This window comes from Sphaeramia orbicularis, chromosome 7 (genome assembly GCF_902148855.1).
Source record: "Sphaeramia orbicularis chromosome 7, fSphaOr1.1, whole genome shotgun sequence".
Lineage (NCBI taxonomy): Eukaryota > Metazoa > Chordata > Actinopteri > Kurtiformes > Apogonidae > Sphaeramia > Sphaeramia orbicularis.
In genome coordinates this window covers 50106550-50125341 of record NC_043963.1, presented here as the reverse complement: position 1 = coordinate 50125341, position 18792 = coordinate 50106550, and the positions used below count along the sequence as shown (strand labels likewise).

The 18792-nt window shown below is 39.6% G+C and overlaps 1 protein-coding gene across 1 annotated transcript in view; it reads right to left on the bottom strand.

The window, feature by feature from the left end:
- The window catches only part of mapk13 (mitogen-activated protein kinase 13), a 95587-nt gene that overhangs the window by 29194 nt on the left and 47601 nt on the right, over positions 1-18792 (bottom strand). Inside the window, exons 6-7 of the mRNA XM_030139142.1 lie at positions 5984-6031; positions 665-779 (exon numbers count right to left, since the gene is read on the bottom strand). Coding sequence (XP_029995002.1) covers positions 665-779; positions 5984-6031 — 163 coding nt within the window. The remainder of the gene's footprint in view (positions 1-664; positions 780-5983; positions 6032-18792) is intronic.

Below are 18792 nucleotides of genomic sequence, written 5' to 3'. Positions count from 1 at the left end.
CCCCAGACAGTAAGTTTCAGCAGTGTGGCTTGAATACCTAAGGAGCTATAGCCCCTCAAAGTTGGCCGAAAAGCAAATTTGCAAAATTACAAAAAAAACAAAAAAAAACACATTAATTATCAAAGGGCTGTATCTCCTAAACTATTACAGATATGACATTAAAATTTTGGATGTTAGTTTATCTGGTAGGTGAACAAATATGAATTTTTTCAGATTTTTCTGATGGGGTCATGTGGGGACCATTGGTTGAACTGCCATGGGATGACCCAAAACCTTGATCTCCTAAAGGACATAAATCCTGTGGAAGTCATGTTTCAGAGCAGTGACAGCTCCCCCGCTAACTGACAATGCTACCAGGCTGCTGTCACACCCATCGGTGTCAACTGCTAACAGATAAGGGGAAAAAAATATTTAATGTCAGACTGACACCCATGAAACTTAAAAAAGTATTTTCACACACCAGGAGAGGAATTCTACAAACTGCTGACCTATGAAGTAGCATGTAAACCACTATGAAAACAAATGCTTTTTTTTTTTTTTTTCTACTACAAATGCATCTTTTTAGATGGACATTATTTCACATGACAAACACTGACAAAAGCTCAGTACTGAGATGACAGTGAAGACAGAGGGGACAGTATGTTGACAGCTGTGATTGTCTTGCCAGTCTGGGTGTAGTGCATCCAGTTCAGAATGACCTCAGGCGCCCGGTACCAACGTGTCACCACGTAGCCTGTCATCTCAGCGTCAGTACTGCGAGCCAGCCCGAAGTCCAGGATCTGCAGCCACAGCAAAAAGCTGATCAGAACAAGGAGCATGAGCACTGGAAATGAGTCTGTTATCTATGGTTTGGCATGGTATACATTTTTTTAATATCCAGTGGTTAATGCACTAACCTACATTTTTCATGACTGATAAAAAGACTAAAAGCTTTTCCTGACTGATTTGGTTTTCACTGACATTAGACATATGCATGTTTTTATGAACTACTGTTATGCAAATGGTACGAATTGGATCATCATCATCATGGTCCTGGTTTAAAACCAGATCTGGGAGGGCGGGTGTGTGCCCCGGTGTCTGGCTGGTGCCTGGGAGTCCTGGGGTGGGGGAGTGTGTGTGTGTGTGTGTTTGTGTGTGTGTGTGTGTGTGTGTGAGAGAGAGAGAGAGAATGTGTGTGAGAGGGTGTGCGTGTGTGTGTGCACGCGTTTGTGTCGGTGTGTGTTGGTGTGTGTGAACGAGTGCTCATGTGTGCATTAAAGTATGAATGAGGGATTGTGTGTGCAAGTCTGTGTGTGCTGGCGTGTGGGGGAGCTGATGGAGCAGGTGTGTGGGTGTGGATGTACATGTATGTTTGGTGAATGAGGGAGGGTTGTGGTATGGTGGTGGTGGGGGAGGGGGACTGCAGGTGTGTCGGGGGTGTTGCGGCCCCTGCGGGAGGTGGGGGGCATTGCTGGGGGTTCTCTCAGAGTGCGGTGGCGGGATGCGGCTGTGGTGGCGATTGGGACCTGGGGTGGGGGTGCTGGTCACTGGGTCTCGTGCAGCGGGGTGGCACTGTGCCGGTGATCGCTGCATCCCTACTGCATGTAAGACTGGGGAGGTGTGGAGTGTAGTGGGTCCCCACGCCTGTTTGGGGGGCTTTGGGGCGGCTGGTCCCAGGTCCGTGCTCCCTCGACTGCATAGGATGACTGAGTGTGTGAGTGGCCTCTGGGGGGTGGTGGCCTTCTGGCTGCGGTTGCTGGGTGCCCGGGGTCTCTGGACTGCCCCGCTCCTTGGCAGCCCCTGCCTGGGGACGGGTACTGGGGAACAGGGGTGCCGGATGTCGGCTGGCTTGTCTTCTGGGTGGAAACTTCCTTCCAGTCATACCATCCCCCAACCCCTCGCCTCCCCACCCCCTCACACAAAGCACGCAGGGTCTTAGGGAGGGTGCACATCCCAGGGGGGTCACTACAACGGTCTCCCTCTGTGGTACCCTGGGGTGGCTAACTCCTCAATTTTAATTACACCCACCCACAACACAAAGAAACACTAACACCACACATTCACTTTTGGGGGGCGGGCTGCGTGGTGCCTGGTGGGCGGTGGGTGAGGCTGCCTGTGTGGCGTCGCCCTCAGTGGTGCGCAGTTATGCTCCTCAATTTTAACTGCTTGCATACACACCTCACACTTCAAAACACTGATAGGTGGGGAGGCGAGGGGGCGGGGGATCTTCCCACACCCCTGTTTCCTGGATGCCGTCTGGGGCGGGGGGCCCCAGGGGTGGGTGGCTGGAACATTGGCTTGGGGCTCACCTGGCTGCATTGCTGGGGGAGTGCCGCCCTCTGATGAATGATGTGTGCGCATGGGGATTGTGGTTGGGGGGGGGCCGGGCTAGCCACTCTCTTGCCCGCCGCAGGTCGTGTTGGGACCGGGAAAGATGTGTGTATGCGGGCATTGGGGGTGTGGCGGTTGCTGGCAGGGTGGTGGACCGCGGTGGAGTTCCTGGCAGCTGGTGTTGCCACCCTGGGCTGCGGTATCGGTACAGACAGCTGCCTGTCAGCCAGCTGAGCCCATAGAACAAAATAAATAAATAAATAAAAATAAAACCAGATCTACAATTTCATACAGTAAGAAACTGGCTAAGTTGTCAACTGAGAATGTGATAGACACATGAGGTATTTTGTCAAGTACATCAAAAGCTGGCTTCAGTTTTTTCCTCCCAAAGATCTAGATTAAATTACACTGTTTCAAACTCTTCCACTTGATTTCAGAATTTGTCATTCAGAATTTGTAAAACATTTGTTTTTGCAGCTTTGCTTTCAGTCACAGATGACGTTTAGTTGTTTCCATTTAAAGGCATTTCTGTTTGTTTCTTGTATTAAATAAAGACAAGTTGCAGTCTCTTTATTGATTCACAGGTGTAGATACACAGAACGATTTGCTAAATCTGTCTGAGACTTATTTGCATTAATCTTTTATTAAGAAACCTTTTTCCACCTCACTTAAATTCTTGGCATTTCCCCTCAGTTTTATGTGCAAATTGAAAATACCATACCATACCATACCATACCATCTTTATTTACAGAGCACTTTAAAAACTTTACAGCTGGCCAAAATGCTGTACACAAATAATTAAACAAGGGAATAAATAAGTAGAACAATGATAACAGGATGCAAAGTGGGCTAAGAACAACAAAATACAACCATCATAAAAACAAAGACAAATTAAAATCTGGTAAAAACAACATAGGAAATCTAAAAAAAAATGTCTCACTCAACAAGAAATAGCACAGTTTTAGATATGATTTAAATACAGGCAGAGACTGAGCCTGCCTCACATCTAAAGGTAACTGTTGACAGCTTTGGGGCAGCAACAGAAAAGGTCCCTGCGAAGCTTCTTTTTTTTTTTTTTTTTTAAATAAAATGCATAAAACAGCTTTTATAGCTTTTACATACCACCATACTGCAGCATAACTGAAATATTTAAAAATAAATAAAATAAAATAAATACTAAAAAATATTTACAAATTCAATAGATGGCACAATATATAATATATTCACAGCTGGAAGTGCATACCTTTCTTGTTAATACTTATAATTAACGCAATTATTCATAATTTACCCCTTATAACCCACTTATCTTTCCCTCTACAGGCAGTCAAAAACAACTGATTTACAGTAATGATTGAAAGCGGATTTGAAATACATAAGTTTTCCAGATCAGTTTAAATCATTTACCAAACTCTTTTGTACAATGCCCAGCCAAAAAAAAAAAAAAAGTTGCTCATGGAATATTTCGCAGCACCACCTTTGGTTTCGATTACAGGAGACATTCACTGTGACACCTGTTTTGCCACATAATGACAATAAGGTTCATAATATTTTTTCCATCCATAGTTGCATTAATTTTTGATTATTAATGATGACAAATCAGACTGCTGCATCAAGTCTCCATCACATCCCAAATTAGAGTCTGGACTTCATGGTGGCTAATCAGTGTGTGAAAATAATGTCTCATTCTCCCTGAACCATTAACCCATTAACCCTAACCCTGGCATTGTCCACTCTTTTTGACATTAAATAAATGAGAGGCTACTTGCTGCAATTAGAATTAAATAAACTGCCTGGCCAAAAAAAAGTAACTGCCTGGATTTAACTAAGAAAATAGTTCAGATCCTTCCATTGGTAAGTAATGCAGTGGTTAATAATGTTTCAGCTGTAGCAAGTTATTTAACTAACTGATGCAGTAAGTAGCCTCTCATGTCTTTAATGTCAAAAAAATTGGACAATGCCAGGATTCATCAGGGTCATTGTGACAGAGTGGTTCAGGGAGAAGGAGACAACATTTTCACATATGGATTAGCCACCACGTGATGAAGACTCAATGCAGCAGTCTGATTCTCCATCATCAATAATCAAAAATTAATGCAACAATGGATGGAAAAAATATTATGAGCCTTATTGTGACACTACATAAGCATTATGAGGCAAAATGGATGTCACAGTGAATGTCTCCTGTAATCAAAACCAAAGGTGGTGCAGTGAAACACTGCATGTGCAACTTTTTTTTTTTTGGCATGGCAGTGTATTTTGAAAAGAAAGCTATTTTGAATTTTAAAGTAGTTGCATATCTTGTAGCTTTGGCTGTATTGCAGTTTGCACAATAAAGATGGTTTGCATCGTGTGATGCATACTGATTCCGTCATGTATCATGTGGTGCCAAGCATATCCTGTTAAGTCACAACGCCATATGAATGCCCAGTCACGCTAATAATAAAAAAACAAATGCATACATATCAACTCAGAGACTGCCTATGTCTGCATGATGTTTAGTGCAACTGAGTTAGTGAATCAGAATCAGCATCAGAATCAGCTTTAATGGCCAAGTATGTGAACACATACAAGGAATTTGGCTTCAGTTTTTACATTGCTCACGACGTACAGTTTCGACATGAACCCAGACAACATGTGGACCTAGACACAATATAGACAAAAAGTCCACTGGAGACAAAGACAACAATGGGTTGAGATTTACAGTGGATTTACAATGGAATATGTACAGAGTGCAAATTTAGATTTTACAACTTCAAAACTGCAACCTGTGCTATTGGAGCAGTGACAAAATCAAAACTTCATACACTATACCGTAAAGCACTGAGGAGTCACTGCAGACAGGGACAAAAAAAACACCAAGTGGTACAGGTCTACATGTGTTTATATTTACAAGTGTGTATATATAAAAACATGTTAATAAATATATTGTTAAAAAAAAAATTGCAGAACTACACTACAGAAAATGGTGACAGTTGTCATTGTGTTGTTGAGGAAAAATCGACTGGTATGAGCAATGGAGTATAAAGATGAATACCTTCATTGTCATAAAAAAAAAAAAAGTTGTCTACTTTTACTATTACAACTTGTATTTTTTTTTTTTTTTAATTCATTTGGTGTGTAGTCAATATTTTTAGAACTGAATAACATTAAATGACTTTATGGTTTGCAACTAATAGAAAAATGTATAAAAAAAAAAAAAAATGTTTCTCATTTTCGTATGTTTTTGACAAAAGTCACATTGAGCCTCTTAAAATGGGGCCAAGAGCCAAATGTGGCCCAGGGACTACAGGTTGTGCATGCCTGCCCTAGATGCATATTCTGAATGCACTATGTACATGTTCGTGCAATCCTCATACATGGAACAGGCTGTTTACATGACACCAACCAAATTCACAATGCCCCTGCATCCACCCTGAAATTGACACCTCTGCTTAAGCATAAATATAGTCACAGGAAGGAAATAAACAGATTGAAATCGAATGGCTCCTTCCTTTCCATGTTATTATGCTGTTTAACATGTGTGGTTTTATGTGCATTGTCTTCTCTGCACTACGTTGTCATGTAATCATCAGTTCCATTTTGAACAGTCAGAATCCTGTTATTTACCTGCTGCTGAAGCCCTGTTGTTTACATTTTGTCATGCTTTCCAAATGTAAGCTTTACAAGTACAAACCTTCAGTTCACAGTCTTGGTTTACTGCCAGGTTTCCAGGCTTCAGGTCCTACAGAGGGAAAGAGAGACAACCAGCTGAGTGATGATTACCTCTCTGACATGGCGTTTAGCAGAAAATGATGCTGTGCAGAAGTGAGGCTATGGGAGGAGCATCGCTGCTTAGTAGCCCACCTGTTTGTGTCAACACAGATGGTTAACAGAGAGGGGTTTCAGTAATGGAACCTGCACATCAGATGGTTTTCTGAGTTGTTCATAAAACTCCCAGACATAATGCATGACTAGTTTGCGATAATGACAGAGCATTAATAACACATCCAGTACTGACCCAATGACTGCAGTGAACACTTTAACAGAAGATTGACAAACATGTGTTCTACACTCAGGTGGTCCCTCAATGAAAAGGAAATCATTGAGCCAATCACAAGACTTGACGGCAGAGTGTAACAAAGATCCATGGCAACCACTACACTGTGCTTTGGCACTCTAACAGAGCTACAAATCCTAGCCATTCAGTTTTATTTTCACATCCAGCACAACAGCTATCCTCCTACACAAGGTGCTCCATTTCTAAGACACATTACAAGAAGATGAGTAGATGAGTAAATGAAGTTCTCTTGCATTTTTTTCTACTACCAGCTTATAAAATCAACTATAGTCAAATGTAAGGGTAAATGACAAGAAACTAATTGGCAAGATTCAAATATCTCTTGCATCAGGATGTTTAAATTGTGTGAAATCATGCTTTTTTTATATAGTTTTCTTAACTGCCTCCAAAGGGAAGTTCAAGCAACATGTTTGACCCCTCCTAGTGCAAGGAGGGACACATGAGATCTGGAGGAAACACACATGGACACAATAAGAGCATATAAACTCCATACAGAAAGGCCTGTAGTGACCAGGGTTTAGACCCAGAAGCTTTGTGGTTCTAGGAGTGACAAAAACACAACTACGTTAAGTCTCATTAGATCTACTTCACAACTTGGTATTTTCTCCTACTACTAGAAATAAAAAGAAGTTCAGTAAGAATGACATATCTGAAATTATTTTGTCCATTTTAATTTACTGTTGTCATATCAATAAAAAACACAGGAAAAAAAATAAGAAAATGAGCATTAAAAATTTATAGAATTATCATTACTTACAAAATAATCAATAAAATTAAGAAAATAATAAACAAAATGAGCACAAATTAAGAAAAGTAAAAAAAAAAAAAAAAAATGGACAGAAATGAACAAAATAACCATAACAACAAGAAACAAAATAAACATAAATCATAAATGATCAGCAGAATGAACAAAATAATAAAACTTGCAAAACATGAAAAAAATTAGAGACAAAATAACAGAAATGAACAAACTAATCAAGAAAATGAATACAAATTAACAAAATTGGCAATGAAATTGACACAAATAGACAAAATAAACTCCTTGTGTGACACGTATGGCCCATCCGACTCTTGCCAATACGAACTTTAATCTATCTGAACTCATATATTCCCTTCAGAATCTAAATGTGGAACATTGTCTCAATAGCCACTTTTACAGCTCGGACGCTCGAGCGCAGTTCAGCTGGGGGATGCACGTTCGTTTTGGTCGGTAACCGCACACATGCGTTGGTTTCCGTCCTACTTGTAATACGATGGGGGTACGGGGCGGTGCAGTCCGTGGCCCCCGCAGAAGTGAAAGTGACACTTTACGCTCATTTATCTTTTCCCTACCTCCTGACGCTTCACAAACTTTCATTTGAGGGGGCAGGACGTTTGTCCTGGACAATTATATATTATGCATATGTATAATAAGTCTAATGAGATGGGGATGATTTTTTTTGTATGAAATGTTTGGTGTGGCGGCAAGGATTTTGTCGTGGTGCTGCGCCACGGCAAAACCTATACCAGCGGAAACGCTGGATCTCAAGTGTTTAATACCTGTTGATCCACTAATCCTATCAATATATGTAAATAATTGGAGTAAAATGCAGTTTGTCATCTTTTCATGGTCATCAGATATGACCCATGTGGATGTTCAGCGGCTCCGTAGTGAACGTGGAAACAACGTCATCTTCTAAAACATTGAGTCACCAGTAAAACCAGTGGAGTTTGATAAAAGACAGTGGATGGAGACATGGATGAGACAGTGGATGGAGATATGTTCAGTTAATGATATCTTTGCAGAAAAAGTCACTTTTTCTTCAGTTTTCTCTTTTTCTGATATAATAACCCTCAACTTCACTCTGAGCTTTTATGAACATCTACATGATTAGTGAATTAAATATAGGAAAATAAACCTGCAAGAAGTTGGCCCCCCACCCAACGAAAATCTCTGGATAAATATTCTCATTCGTTTGTGCTTCATTAGTGCTGGTTTGTGCAGTTAAAATTGTCGTTTGTGCTATTGTAGTTATTGAGTTACCAACAATTCTTTGAAAGGTCATTCTGAAGTCACCCAGCCCCCCACTTGCTCCAAAATTCACCGAAATGGTGGCGTTTGTTTGTGCTTTGTTAGTGCTGGTTTGTGCAATTAAAATTGTCGTTTGTGCTATTATGGTTTTATAGATTTTACAAGATTTATTTTCGGCTGATGACGTCACGCAGCCCCCCACTTCCTCTAAATCGAGTGGAAATGGTTGCGTTTGTTTGTGCATCATTAGTGCCGGTTAGTGCCGTTAAAATTTTCATTTGTGCTATTATGGTTATTGAGTTATTAACAATTCTTTGAAAGGTCATTCTGAGGTCAGCCAGCCCCCCACTTGCTCCAAAATCAACCGAAATAGTGGTGTTTGTTTGTGCTTCGTTAGTGCTGGTTAGTGCCATTAAAATTGTCGTTTGTGCTATTATAGTTATTGAGTTATTAACAGTTATTTTATAGGTCATTCAGAGGTCACTCAGCTCCCCACTTACTCCAAATTTAACCAAAATGGTGGCGTTTGTTTGTGCTATGTTAGTGCTGGTTTGTGCAATTAAAATTCTCGTTTGTGCTATTATGGTTTTATAGATATTACAAGATTTTTCAGCCGATGACATCACACAGCCCCCCACTTCCTCTAAATTGAGTGGAGATGGTTATGTTTGTTTGTGCTTTGTTTGTGCTAGTTAGTGCTGTTTAAAGTTTTGTTTGTGCTGTTATAGTTTTATAGATATTACATTTATTTTCAGCCGATGATGTTAAGCACCCCCCCCCCCCCCCCCCCCACTACAAATTCACCTGAAATGGACTTTAATGTACTTTTACAGGAGTTATATTTGCACTGGATTCCACATTGTTCTTACTCTGTTAATTACAGCTGTCACGATGATCTTACCTGATCATAACCTCTTGATGCCTCTTCCTTGTTTACCTGGTAAAGTTGTCCTGTCAACAATGTTTGAAATTTCAATAAAAAGCAATGCAAAGTAAGTGTTTTGTTCAGTAGTTTTGTTCCCAATTTATGTAAATGGAGCATCATGAGACTTCACAATTTTACCACTAGTGGGGGGTGGACAGGTTTGAACCTGAAGTACACCTGTGGAAAAAAAGTTAGTGCTGCAGGAATTTCACATCTAATATTGCACTTTTTTACAAGTTTTAGCTTCTCAGCATAGGATTTACAACTCTCTGCAAAATCTGATTTCTGGCCAAAGTAAATGAAATGTTTTCAAACTAAGTTAGCAGAATATTGACTCAAAAATTGCTCACAAAATATTGCTCATGTATTAAAGTAACCCTTTTGACAAATGGAGAGCATTTATTCCAGAAAAGGCTGAGTATGACAAATTTTCTAAAACTAAAAAAAAAAAAAAAAAAAAAAAAAAAAAAGAATATACCATTTGAAGCCTGGCACCTGGACTCATGTCATAAATAAGCAGATTTGGAAAACAGTCAAAAGTCCTTGCATATTTATTTATAAAAGAGCCAAGGTCTATCCATCAATCACAATTACACTGAAGTCAGGAGCTACTGTAAAGACCGCCATGGTCATCTTGACATAACATGTGAGATAGAGCCAGCAATCCAGCAATTAACAGCCCAATGGTGTTCAAATGTTGCATCAACAACGCTGGTGACTCCCTGCACACTGGCTGTTCAAAGTGTTTCATGTCTGGAAATATGCTTGTACAGATCGCCAGAGAAATATGTGATGGCAGGATGGAACCCCATGTATGGCAGGCATCACAGGCAAAGAAGCTGATGGACTTTGGAGATCCGAACCAAGCCATCGACCTAATTTGGCCACACTACACAAAGCAAAACAAGAGAGAAATGATTAGGAATTAGGTGACAAAGATCTCATTTTGTCATTGCTGTTGTTAAAATACAGTGCACCTCACAGTGGGAGCATTAAAGACACTGGACTCCAGTTTTTCTATCACTACTGGAGTCAAACAGAAATGCATGTATACAAGACCTTATGACAGAATACTGACTCAACAGTATGTTTTGATGATGATTTAGAGCTGCAGAGAGAATTCCCTTTGAGTGAATTTCCCTCCACTCTGGTGGTCTAAGGAAACACATTTACTTTGAGGGCAGTCGTTGCTTTCCAGGGAGGCTTGACCCAGGATGCTCTTGGACATTCTGTATCTGTGAGATGGATGAAGACCTAGGAAGTGGAGTGAAAACAGCATCGAAAAAGGCATCAAAAAACACCAAAATATGCCCACATGCTGTGTTATACACAAAACAGTGATCACTTCATTGCTTCATTTAATTCATTTGCAGTATTATTTTATCATTTCTTACTTTTTGGTACAATTCATGTTTGTATCCTCACAAAATCCTTACTTCAGTTCATAGTTCATGTTCATAATTTGTGTATTCCTGTTTAAAACACAGCTATTTTTATGTTTTATTTTGCACATAAAGTCAGTGCTACAAACCTTAAGTCATTTTTATTCATGCAGTCATCAACTTCAAATGCATATCTGTATCCCTGGTCCTCCAGATCTACTATCTTGCATGTTTTAGATGGATCCCTCTTCCAACACACCTGATTCAAATGATGAGCATATCATCACACACTGCAGAAGCCTGATAATGACTGTCAGGTGTGCTGGAAGATGGTGACATCTAAAACATGTAGGATAGTGGCTCTCGAGGACCAGGGTTGAGGACCAGCAATCTATAGATATACATACATATATCTATACACATATAGATTTATTATATCAATCTACAGTTTTATTGTTTGTAGGCAGTGCTGGCCAGCAGTGCACTGCTAGTAATATTACTGTAATTAAATTACTTTTTTCAAGCACTAAAGGAGGTTTCGAGCTCACTCCTTGAGGAAACACACTTTCTGCTCAGACGTTTGAGAAGCTTCTGCTAATGAGATACAATCACTGTTTCACTTGTAAACATTAAGGCCCTGCTAAATGTTTCACTGCAAAGATAAACAAAATGTTAAAAACTCTTCTTATATCACATTCTACATTTTATTCAGTGGGCTGATCTTTGCTGTTTTTATGAGGGACAATGCAGAAAGTATTAGTTTAAAAGTCAGAAGAGAGTTCCTTCATTTGGATTTTTTGTTTCCATGTGTATTATTCACAGTACATTCCATACTGTGTCCCATCAGGTGATGAAACACCGCAGTGTTTACAACTCTAGGTTTTCTTCTGCAGAGTTAAGGTAATGTAATGTTCAAATAAAATAAAATAAAGTGTGTTTAGTTCCCCAAGGAATAACCTGTTCAACATCAGTTTTTAGGGGAGGAAAATAATTAACTTAAAAGTAATGAAAATAATTCATTTAGCTACAAAGTCATAAGTAACATAAATACATTTTAAATGAGTAATAAATGAAATGTAAGTTATTACACTTTGTTAGTAACTTCACTGTTTGAAGGTGCATTCTAAAATACTCATCTTTGGTTTGATATTCTGTCCACTCTTGCTACCTGAAAAAGCAATGCTTAATAAACCAATTAATACTAATCACTCAAATAATTACTGTTTAGCACAATAACCTAAAACAGCTGTTACCAAAAATATCGTGTGTAGCCTAGCAGTTTGTCAAAGCACAGCAAGACAAATGTACAAGGAAAACTGAACATTAAACAACAATATTGGTATAGCTAACTGATCTTATGAGGATCATATCCTTGCAGTTGTTTTCTACAGTCATAAAACAAGCAAAACACGTACAAATATTTACCTGGAGTTCTTGTTCAGGGTGACATCCCAAGAGCTTGACTGGTTGAATGGAGGCTGAGTGAAAAACGCGCCCAAACAGACAGAACCAGGAGGAAAAAAGACGAGCATGGACCACAACATGACCTGTAGAATCTGTTTGTGCTTCACGTGTCTTTAATGCATTTTAATGAACGGGAAACACGGACCAAACCATTTTTGTAGTTAACTTGGAGGGGGACGGGGTTAATGCTAACAGCTCAAACAAAACTTTAAACTGCACTAACCAGCACTAACGAAGCACAAACAAACACAACCATTTCCACTCAATTTAGAGGAAGTGGGGGGCTGTGTGACGTCATTGGCTGAAAATAAATCTTGTAATATCTATAAAACCACAATAGCACAAATGACAGTTTTAACGGCACTAACCAGCACTAATGAAGCACAAACAAACGCAACCATTTCGGTGAATTTTGGAGCAAGTGGGGGGCTGGCTGACCTCAAAATGACCTTTCAAAGAATTGTTAATAACTCAATAACCCTAATAGCACAAACGATTCATTCAGTCATTGGCTGAAAATACATCTTCTAATATCTATAAAACCATAATAGCACAAACGACAGTTTTAATTGCACTAACTAGCACAAACAAAGCACAAACAAACATAACCATCTCCACTCAATTTAGAGGAAGTGGGGGGCTGTGTGATGTCATCGGCTGAAAAATCTTGTAATATCTATAAAACCATAATAGCACAAACGAGAATTTTAATTGCACAAACCAGCACTAACATAGCACAAACAAACGCCACCATTTCGGTTAAATTTCGAGTAAGTGGGGGGCTGAGTGACCTCTGAATGACCTATAAAATAATTTTTAATAACTCAATAACTATAATAGCACAAACAACAATTTTAACGGCACTAACCAGCACTAACGAAGCACAAACTCACACCACTATTTCAGCTGATTTTGGAGCCAGTGGGGGGCTGGCTGACCTCAGAATGACCTTCAAAGAATTGTTAATAACTCAATAACCATAATAGCACAAACAAAAATTTTAACGGCACTAACCAGCACTAATGACGCACAAACAAACGCAACCATTTCCGCTCGATTTAGAGGAAGTGGGGGGCTGTGTGACGTCATCGGCCGAAAATAAATCTTGTAATATCTATAAAACAATAATAGCACAAACGACAATTTTAATTGCACAAACCAGCACTAACAAAGCACAAACAAACGCCACCATTTCGGTGAATTTTGGAGCAAGTGGGGGGCTGGGTGACCTCAGAATGACCTTTCAAAGAATTGTTAATAACTCAATAACTACAATAGCACAAACGACAATTTTAACTGCACAAACCAGCACTAATGAAGCACAAACGAATGAGAATATTTATCCAGAGATTTTCGTTGGGTGGGGGGCCAACTTCACGCAGGTGGAAAATAACTGATTTTCACAAAAATAAAGAAGATAATATATAATAAAACGTGATAAATCACTTAAAAAAAATAGGACCAATGGCCCTGTAGCTTACCGGCCAAATGATGCCATTTATTATCACCCAGTTATGTGTATTTATTATATTACAGAAATAGTCCATGTTTTGGTCATATTCCAGTCAGATCTGTAAAAAATTAAAATTCCAACATGATATCATCGATAGTTACTGATTTATTGTATCAATTCACTTAATATCTCTTATAATGGGAACATTTTTCAAAGTCACACCAAATCCAGAATCAGATCCGGATGGAAATAATTGCAATACCTTGTGCTGACAATCATCATAAAGAAGCTGTATACCAAGTTTGAAGTCAATCAGAACTGTAGTTTCAGAGAAAATGACAATTGAAATTTTTTCCCCATAAGGGCCCATGTTAAATTTTCCATAAGTTCCTGGATCCAGAAGAAGATCCTGATCAGCATGTGGCCATTATGTTTTGGTCATCTCCCCATCAGGGCTGGACTGTAGAAATTTCAACTTGATATCATTTATATTTACTGAGTTATTGCAGCGATCCACTTCCCATCTCTTATAATGGGGAAATTTTTCAGAGTCGCACCAAATCCAGAATCAGGTCCAGATTCAAATAATTTCACTAACTTTTGTTGACATCATCATAAAAAAGCTGTATACCAAGTGTGAAGTCAATAGGAATTGTAGTTTCGGAGAAGAAGACGATTGAAATTTTTGTAACGGACGACAGACGACAACAGACGACGACAGACGACAGACGACGACGCCGGATGCCACATGACAACAATAGCTTATGGCCTGTCGGCCGGTAAGCTAAAAAGGCTAAATATAGAAGAAAAATTCATTTGGGAACCGCCACAAAAGTTGCACTGGGTCTTTAATGGCTAATATTTACGTATAGCTCTATTCAGGGGCGATTCTAGGATCAGAGGTTTAGGGGTGTGGAACACCCAGAGTGCTGGCTGTCCAGGCAAGAGAAATTTCACAGTTGTGTACATTTTTATGCAATTTGAACTATCGTTCTCACATTTGTGAAAGGAAAGCAAACAATTTTTTGGGTATGAGAAACTCTGTGACTAAACCAACAAATCTGATAAAAGTTATTTAAATGCTGAGCCACAGTGAAAGAGGAATGGATTGGAATCATAAAAGAAATATAACCTTACCCTAATTTCTGGTGGAAGACAATCCTCCATTTTGATACAACAGCTCCTCAACATATACATCTACGAGAGAATGGGTTTAACTCCAGAGGAATATTAATCTCAGAGCTACCAGATCTACTTCAAAACAGTCTGCACATGGCAATACATTCACTTTACAGGTTCTATCAGTGAAACATTTATAAACCTGTTTATAAATGTACATAAACCAATATATATGTGGAAAAACACTTTATCATATACCATCAAAACATCAGCAAACCAGCACTTTTGTCATTTGTTTTCCAATTAATCTGAATAAAATACGGAACATTTAGCACATTTAATGTCTGAGGCAGATAATTTCTAAAAAAATGTAGATCAGTGTATGTGTTAAGTGTCTCTCTGCTCCCCTCTCTCTCTTTGTGCTTTAACCAAAGGGCAAATAACCAAACAATATGTTTTATATCTAATAAGAGATATAAACTGGTACATTTATTGAACTTACAACATCATTGTAATTGAATATTTGGTTGCTGTGGAAAATGAGGTTACACAAGTTGCTCTTACACTCTTACCTGAATCCATCTCTTTTTTTTTTAGAAAATAAAAAATAAAAAAACAATCGTATGTTCCTGTCTGCACACACACACACACACACACACAATAGAAGTTAATGGGCATCCAGTCAGTTAGTCAGTCAGATAAAGACAGTTGCACCTTGTCTTTAATCTGAACACATGCACATGATACAACAGCAGCTTCTCTCACTCTTGTTCAAACAGAGGACCAGAGCCACTGGGATTGACATAGGCAAGGTAGGCAGCTGCCTAGGGCCCCCTCGCTGAAGAGGGCCTCCGATGGCCGCATGGTCATTTATCTGTACAACTTATTAAAAACCATCCATTGTAAACAAACCACCACAGTGAGGCAGCGCTAACCCTCTCCTGTACTGTTTTGTGACTGGGGCCCCCCAGACTAGAGGGATTCCCCCTATGCAATGACAAATGCTATGAGGAAGTGTAGAAGTGACATCCACCCTCGCGCACCCCCATCACATCCCCCACTTGCTGTCAGTGGAGAAGAAACGGTCTTTCCACACTGAGCACAGCGGCACAGGCATTTAAAAATAGCATTAATGATGAAGCACTCCTACCCTTCAGGGTTTGCAAAAAGACAAAAAAAGAAAGAAGAGGAATAACGCCAACGACACAGCAGTAAGTATTAAGTAAACCATTGTTTTCTCCAAACAGGCTACAACTGTGTGATATGTTTTAAACTCTGCGAACAAAACCCCTCACATCAGTGACCAAACACAAAGATAGATGTTAGCATGAGAGGGTGAGGATTCAGTTCAATAACTAATCATATACACACAACACAACTGTGTTCTGTTTGAAGAATTTAAGGATAGAATAAACACAACTTCTCGATCGCCCTTTTCTACTGTGGTACGGTGTTCCAAAACATTTTTTGACCTAAATAATTTTGATGTGGAGGACCGAAGTATGACAGCATTAAAAGTATTTTGTCATGAAAAGCCAAAAGCTAAGATGACAATAGGTCAATTGAGCCTTCTCCTCAGTTTACATTCACTAACTCTGGAGGAAAGCTGATCATTGTTCATCCTTAATCATTAATATTATACATCATAGGTTTAAGGTGCATCTGGTGAAATGGCTGATATAGTGGTGAGATTGTATGTCAGTGGAACTTGTACATAGATCATGGTTGGATTATCACACATTCTTGTTAAATATGCTTTGATGAACATTTTTTGGCTTTTCTAAGAAATTTAAAAACTGGATTAAATTCAAAAGCTTAAAAATTCTTTGCCAAGAACGGATGTCAGCAGCTTCCCGGAGGCTCAGCCCACCCTAAGGTCAGATCCTAGAATTGCCTCTGATTATTACTAAATATTATCCCTCAATCCTGTACTAAATTTAAAAAAATGTTTGGTTTCCTGGTGTGTCTACACACACGCTGCCATGTTTCTTTTAAAACTCCTCTTCACATATTGCAACGTCCATCAACATCCTTTTGTTTATTCACATGACTCTAGTTGCAGAAAAAGGTCTTTCCATTGCAGTTTTGTGTGATATATTAATTGTGCTACACCTGAAAAGCCACGTCTTGCCAGTGCAAAAACTTTTAATCAAAAAATTGTGAGTTCGGGCGGATTTTTTTTTTTTTTTTTCCTGTCCTCTGTCGAGAGCAGAAGTGTTTCTGAGCTGTCCTTGCCTTCCTCCTTTTTTTCTCCTGCTTTTGCCTCTGTGTCTCGTCTGATTCTGTCTTTGGATCCCCTGCTTGCTGTACTCCTGAACAACTAAATTATGGAATTGATCAACTGGTCACTCAGCGCAACTGACAAGATTTTTTTCACCCAGGAACAGGGGCCTGGGGGAGCCCGCCTGCCCTGATGGAACTTTTGCAGTATGCAATCAACGCTTGGAACAAGTGGAGGTAGTATGGCTGTCGGTTCTGTCGGTGGAGGATATTGAGGATATTTACCTATTTGGATTTTTGATAACGGGACACCTTCTAATTGGTCTTGGAGTTGCCCTGGTTTATTGCAAAGTTGGAAAGACATCAGCACACAAAAAGACCCCTCTGCTGTCAATCAAAATTAAGGAGCACTTTGGAGCGGTTAGTGACAACGTGAAGGCATTACAGAGGATGGTGATGCAGTTGGAGGATTGCGTGCGAGACCTGGCTGGACGAGCTGCGGACTCACACAAAAGTTGGACTACATCGCTGGACAGACTGTGGATGTGCTCCAGCAAATCGCGGGACTGAGGGAAAAGTGGACGAACTGTGCGGGGATCTACCTGCTCTGAAGTGAGGAGTTAAATGCTGAGGCCCAGTTATAACAAAAATTAAGTTATAACTAAATTAAGCAGAAATCAAATCATTTTTCCCCATTTAATTCTTTTTCTCCTGGGAGCCGGTAAAGCAGTTGTAGCCACTCTTGTCTAATCTGTTCCTTTGCAGTCAAAACATCCTTCCAAGGCCAAGACACAGGACTGAAAGAAGGACAGAAGTCTGCGTCTCTCATTTTTCATACACAAACAGACTTTCAAGGACGCACCACATACAAGCATTTAACCCCCCCCATCTCTGTCTGCCTCACAACATTCTTCTTCTCTTCCTGTCCCCCTCCCACAACCAAATCCATTGAAAAAGTTCCATCACATGACCACGTGCACTGTGTTTATAATGTCTTATGTATGTGATGTATGTGCTTGCATTACCTTCACTGTAATTCTTTCAAAGAAAAGGGTTCTGTGGTGGCACACCAGTTAGGAGCAGCGGCCCGATGTCCCCAATCATCGAACTCAATTTCGTTTGATGTACTTTGTACTGTCAAATGACAATAAAGGCAATTCTGATTCTGATTTGTCATTTTTCCATTAGGTAAATTTTTATGCACAAGTTATATTCGCGCAACTTGAGGGTCAATGAAAAAGCAACTAATGAGATATATTAAGTGCAGGCATGCTAGATCTAGGTCAAGGTAAAGATCAAGTTCATTTATGTAGTACATTAAAACAACACAAAACGCCTAAAGTACTGTAAAAAACTGCAGATAAAAAAGCAAGACATGCTAAAACTAGTAAAATAAGAATAAATACAAGACATACTAAAACTGATAAAAACAAATACACAGTAATAGGATAAATAGCATCGACACCACATCCAGAAGATAAAATACATAAAAGTCACATACTTGTAGGCCAGTGCAAGTAGGTGCATCTTTAAAAGAGATTTAAAAATGGACTACGCACATGTGATATGTTGGGGCAGAATGTTCCACAGCCCTCGACTCGCCACAGAAAAGGCCGTCACCCTGAGTCTTCAGATGGGTTTTTGGTACATCTAAAATCAGGTGATTTGAGGAACATGTTTCTCTGGCCAGAATGTGCATAGTAAAAAGCTCTGAAAGGTAAGGGAGTGCCAAACCAGTCAGGCACTTAAAACATACAATAAAATCTTAAACTGGATCCTGTAAGTGACATGAAACCAGTGCAGGGAAGCCAGTACGGGGTTGATGTGGTCCCATCTTCTGGTTTTGAATCC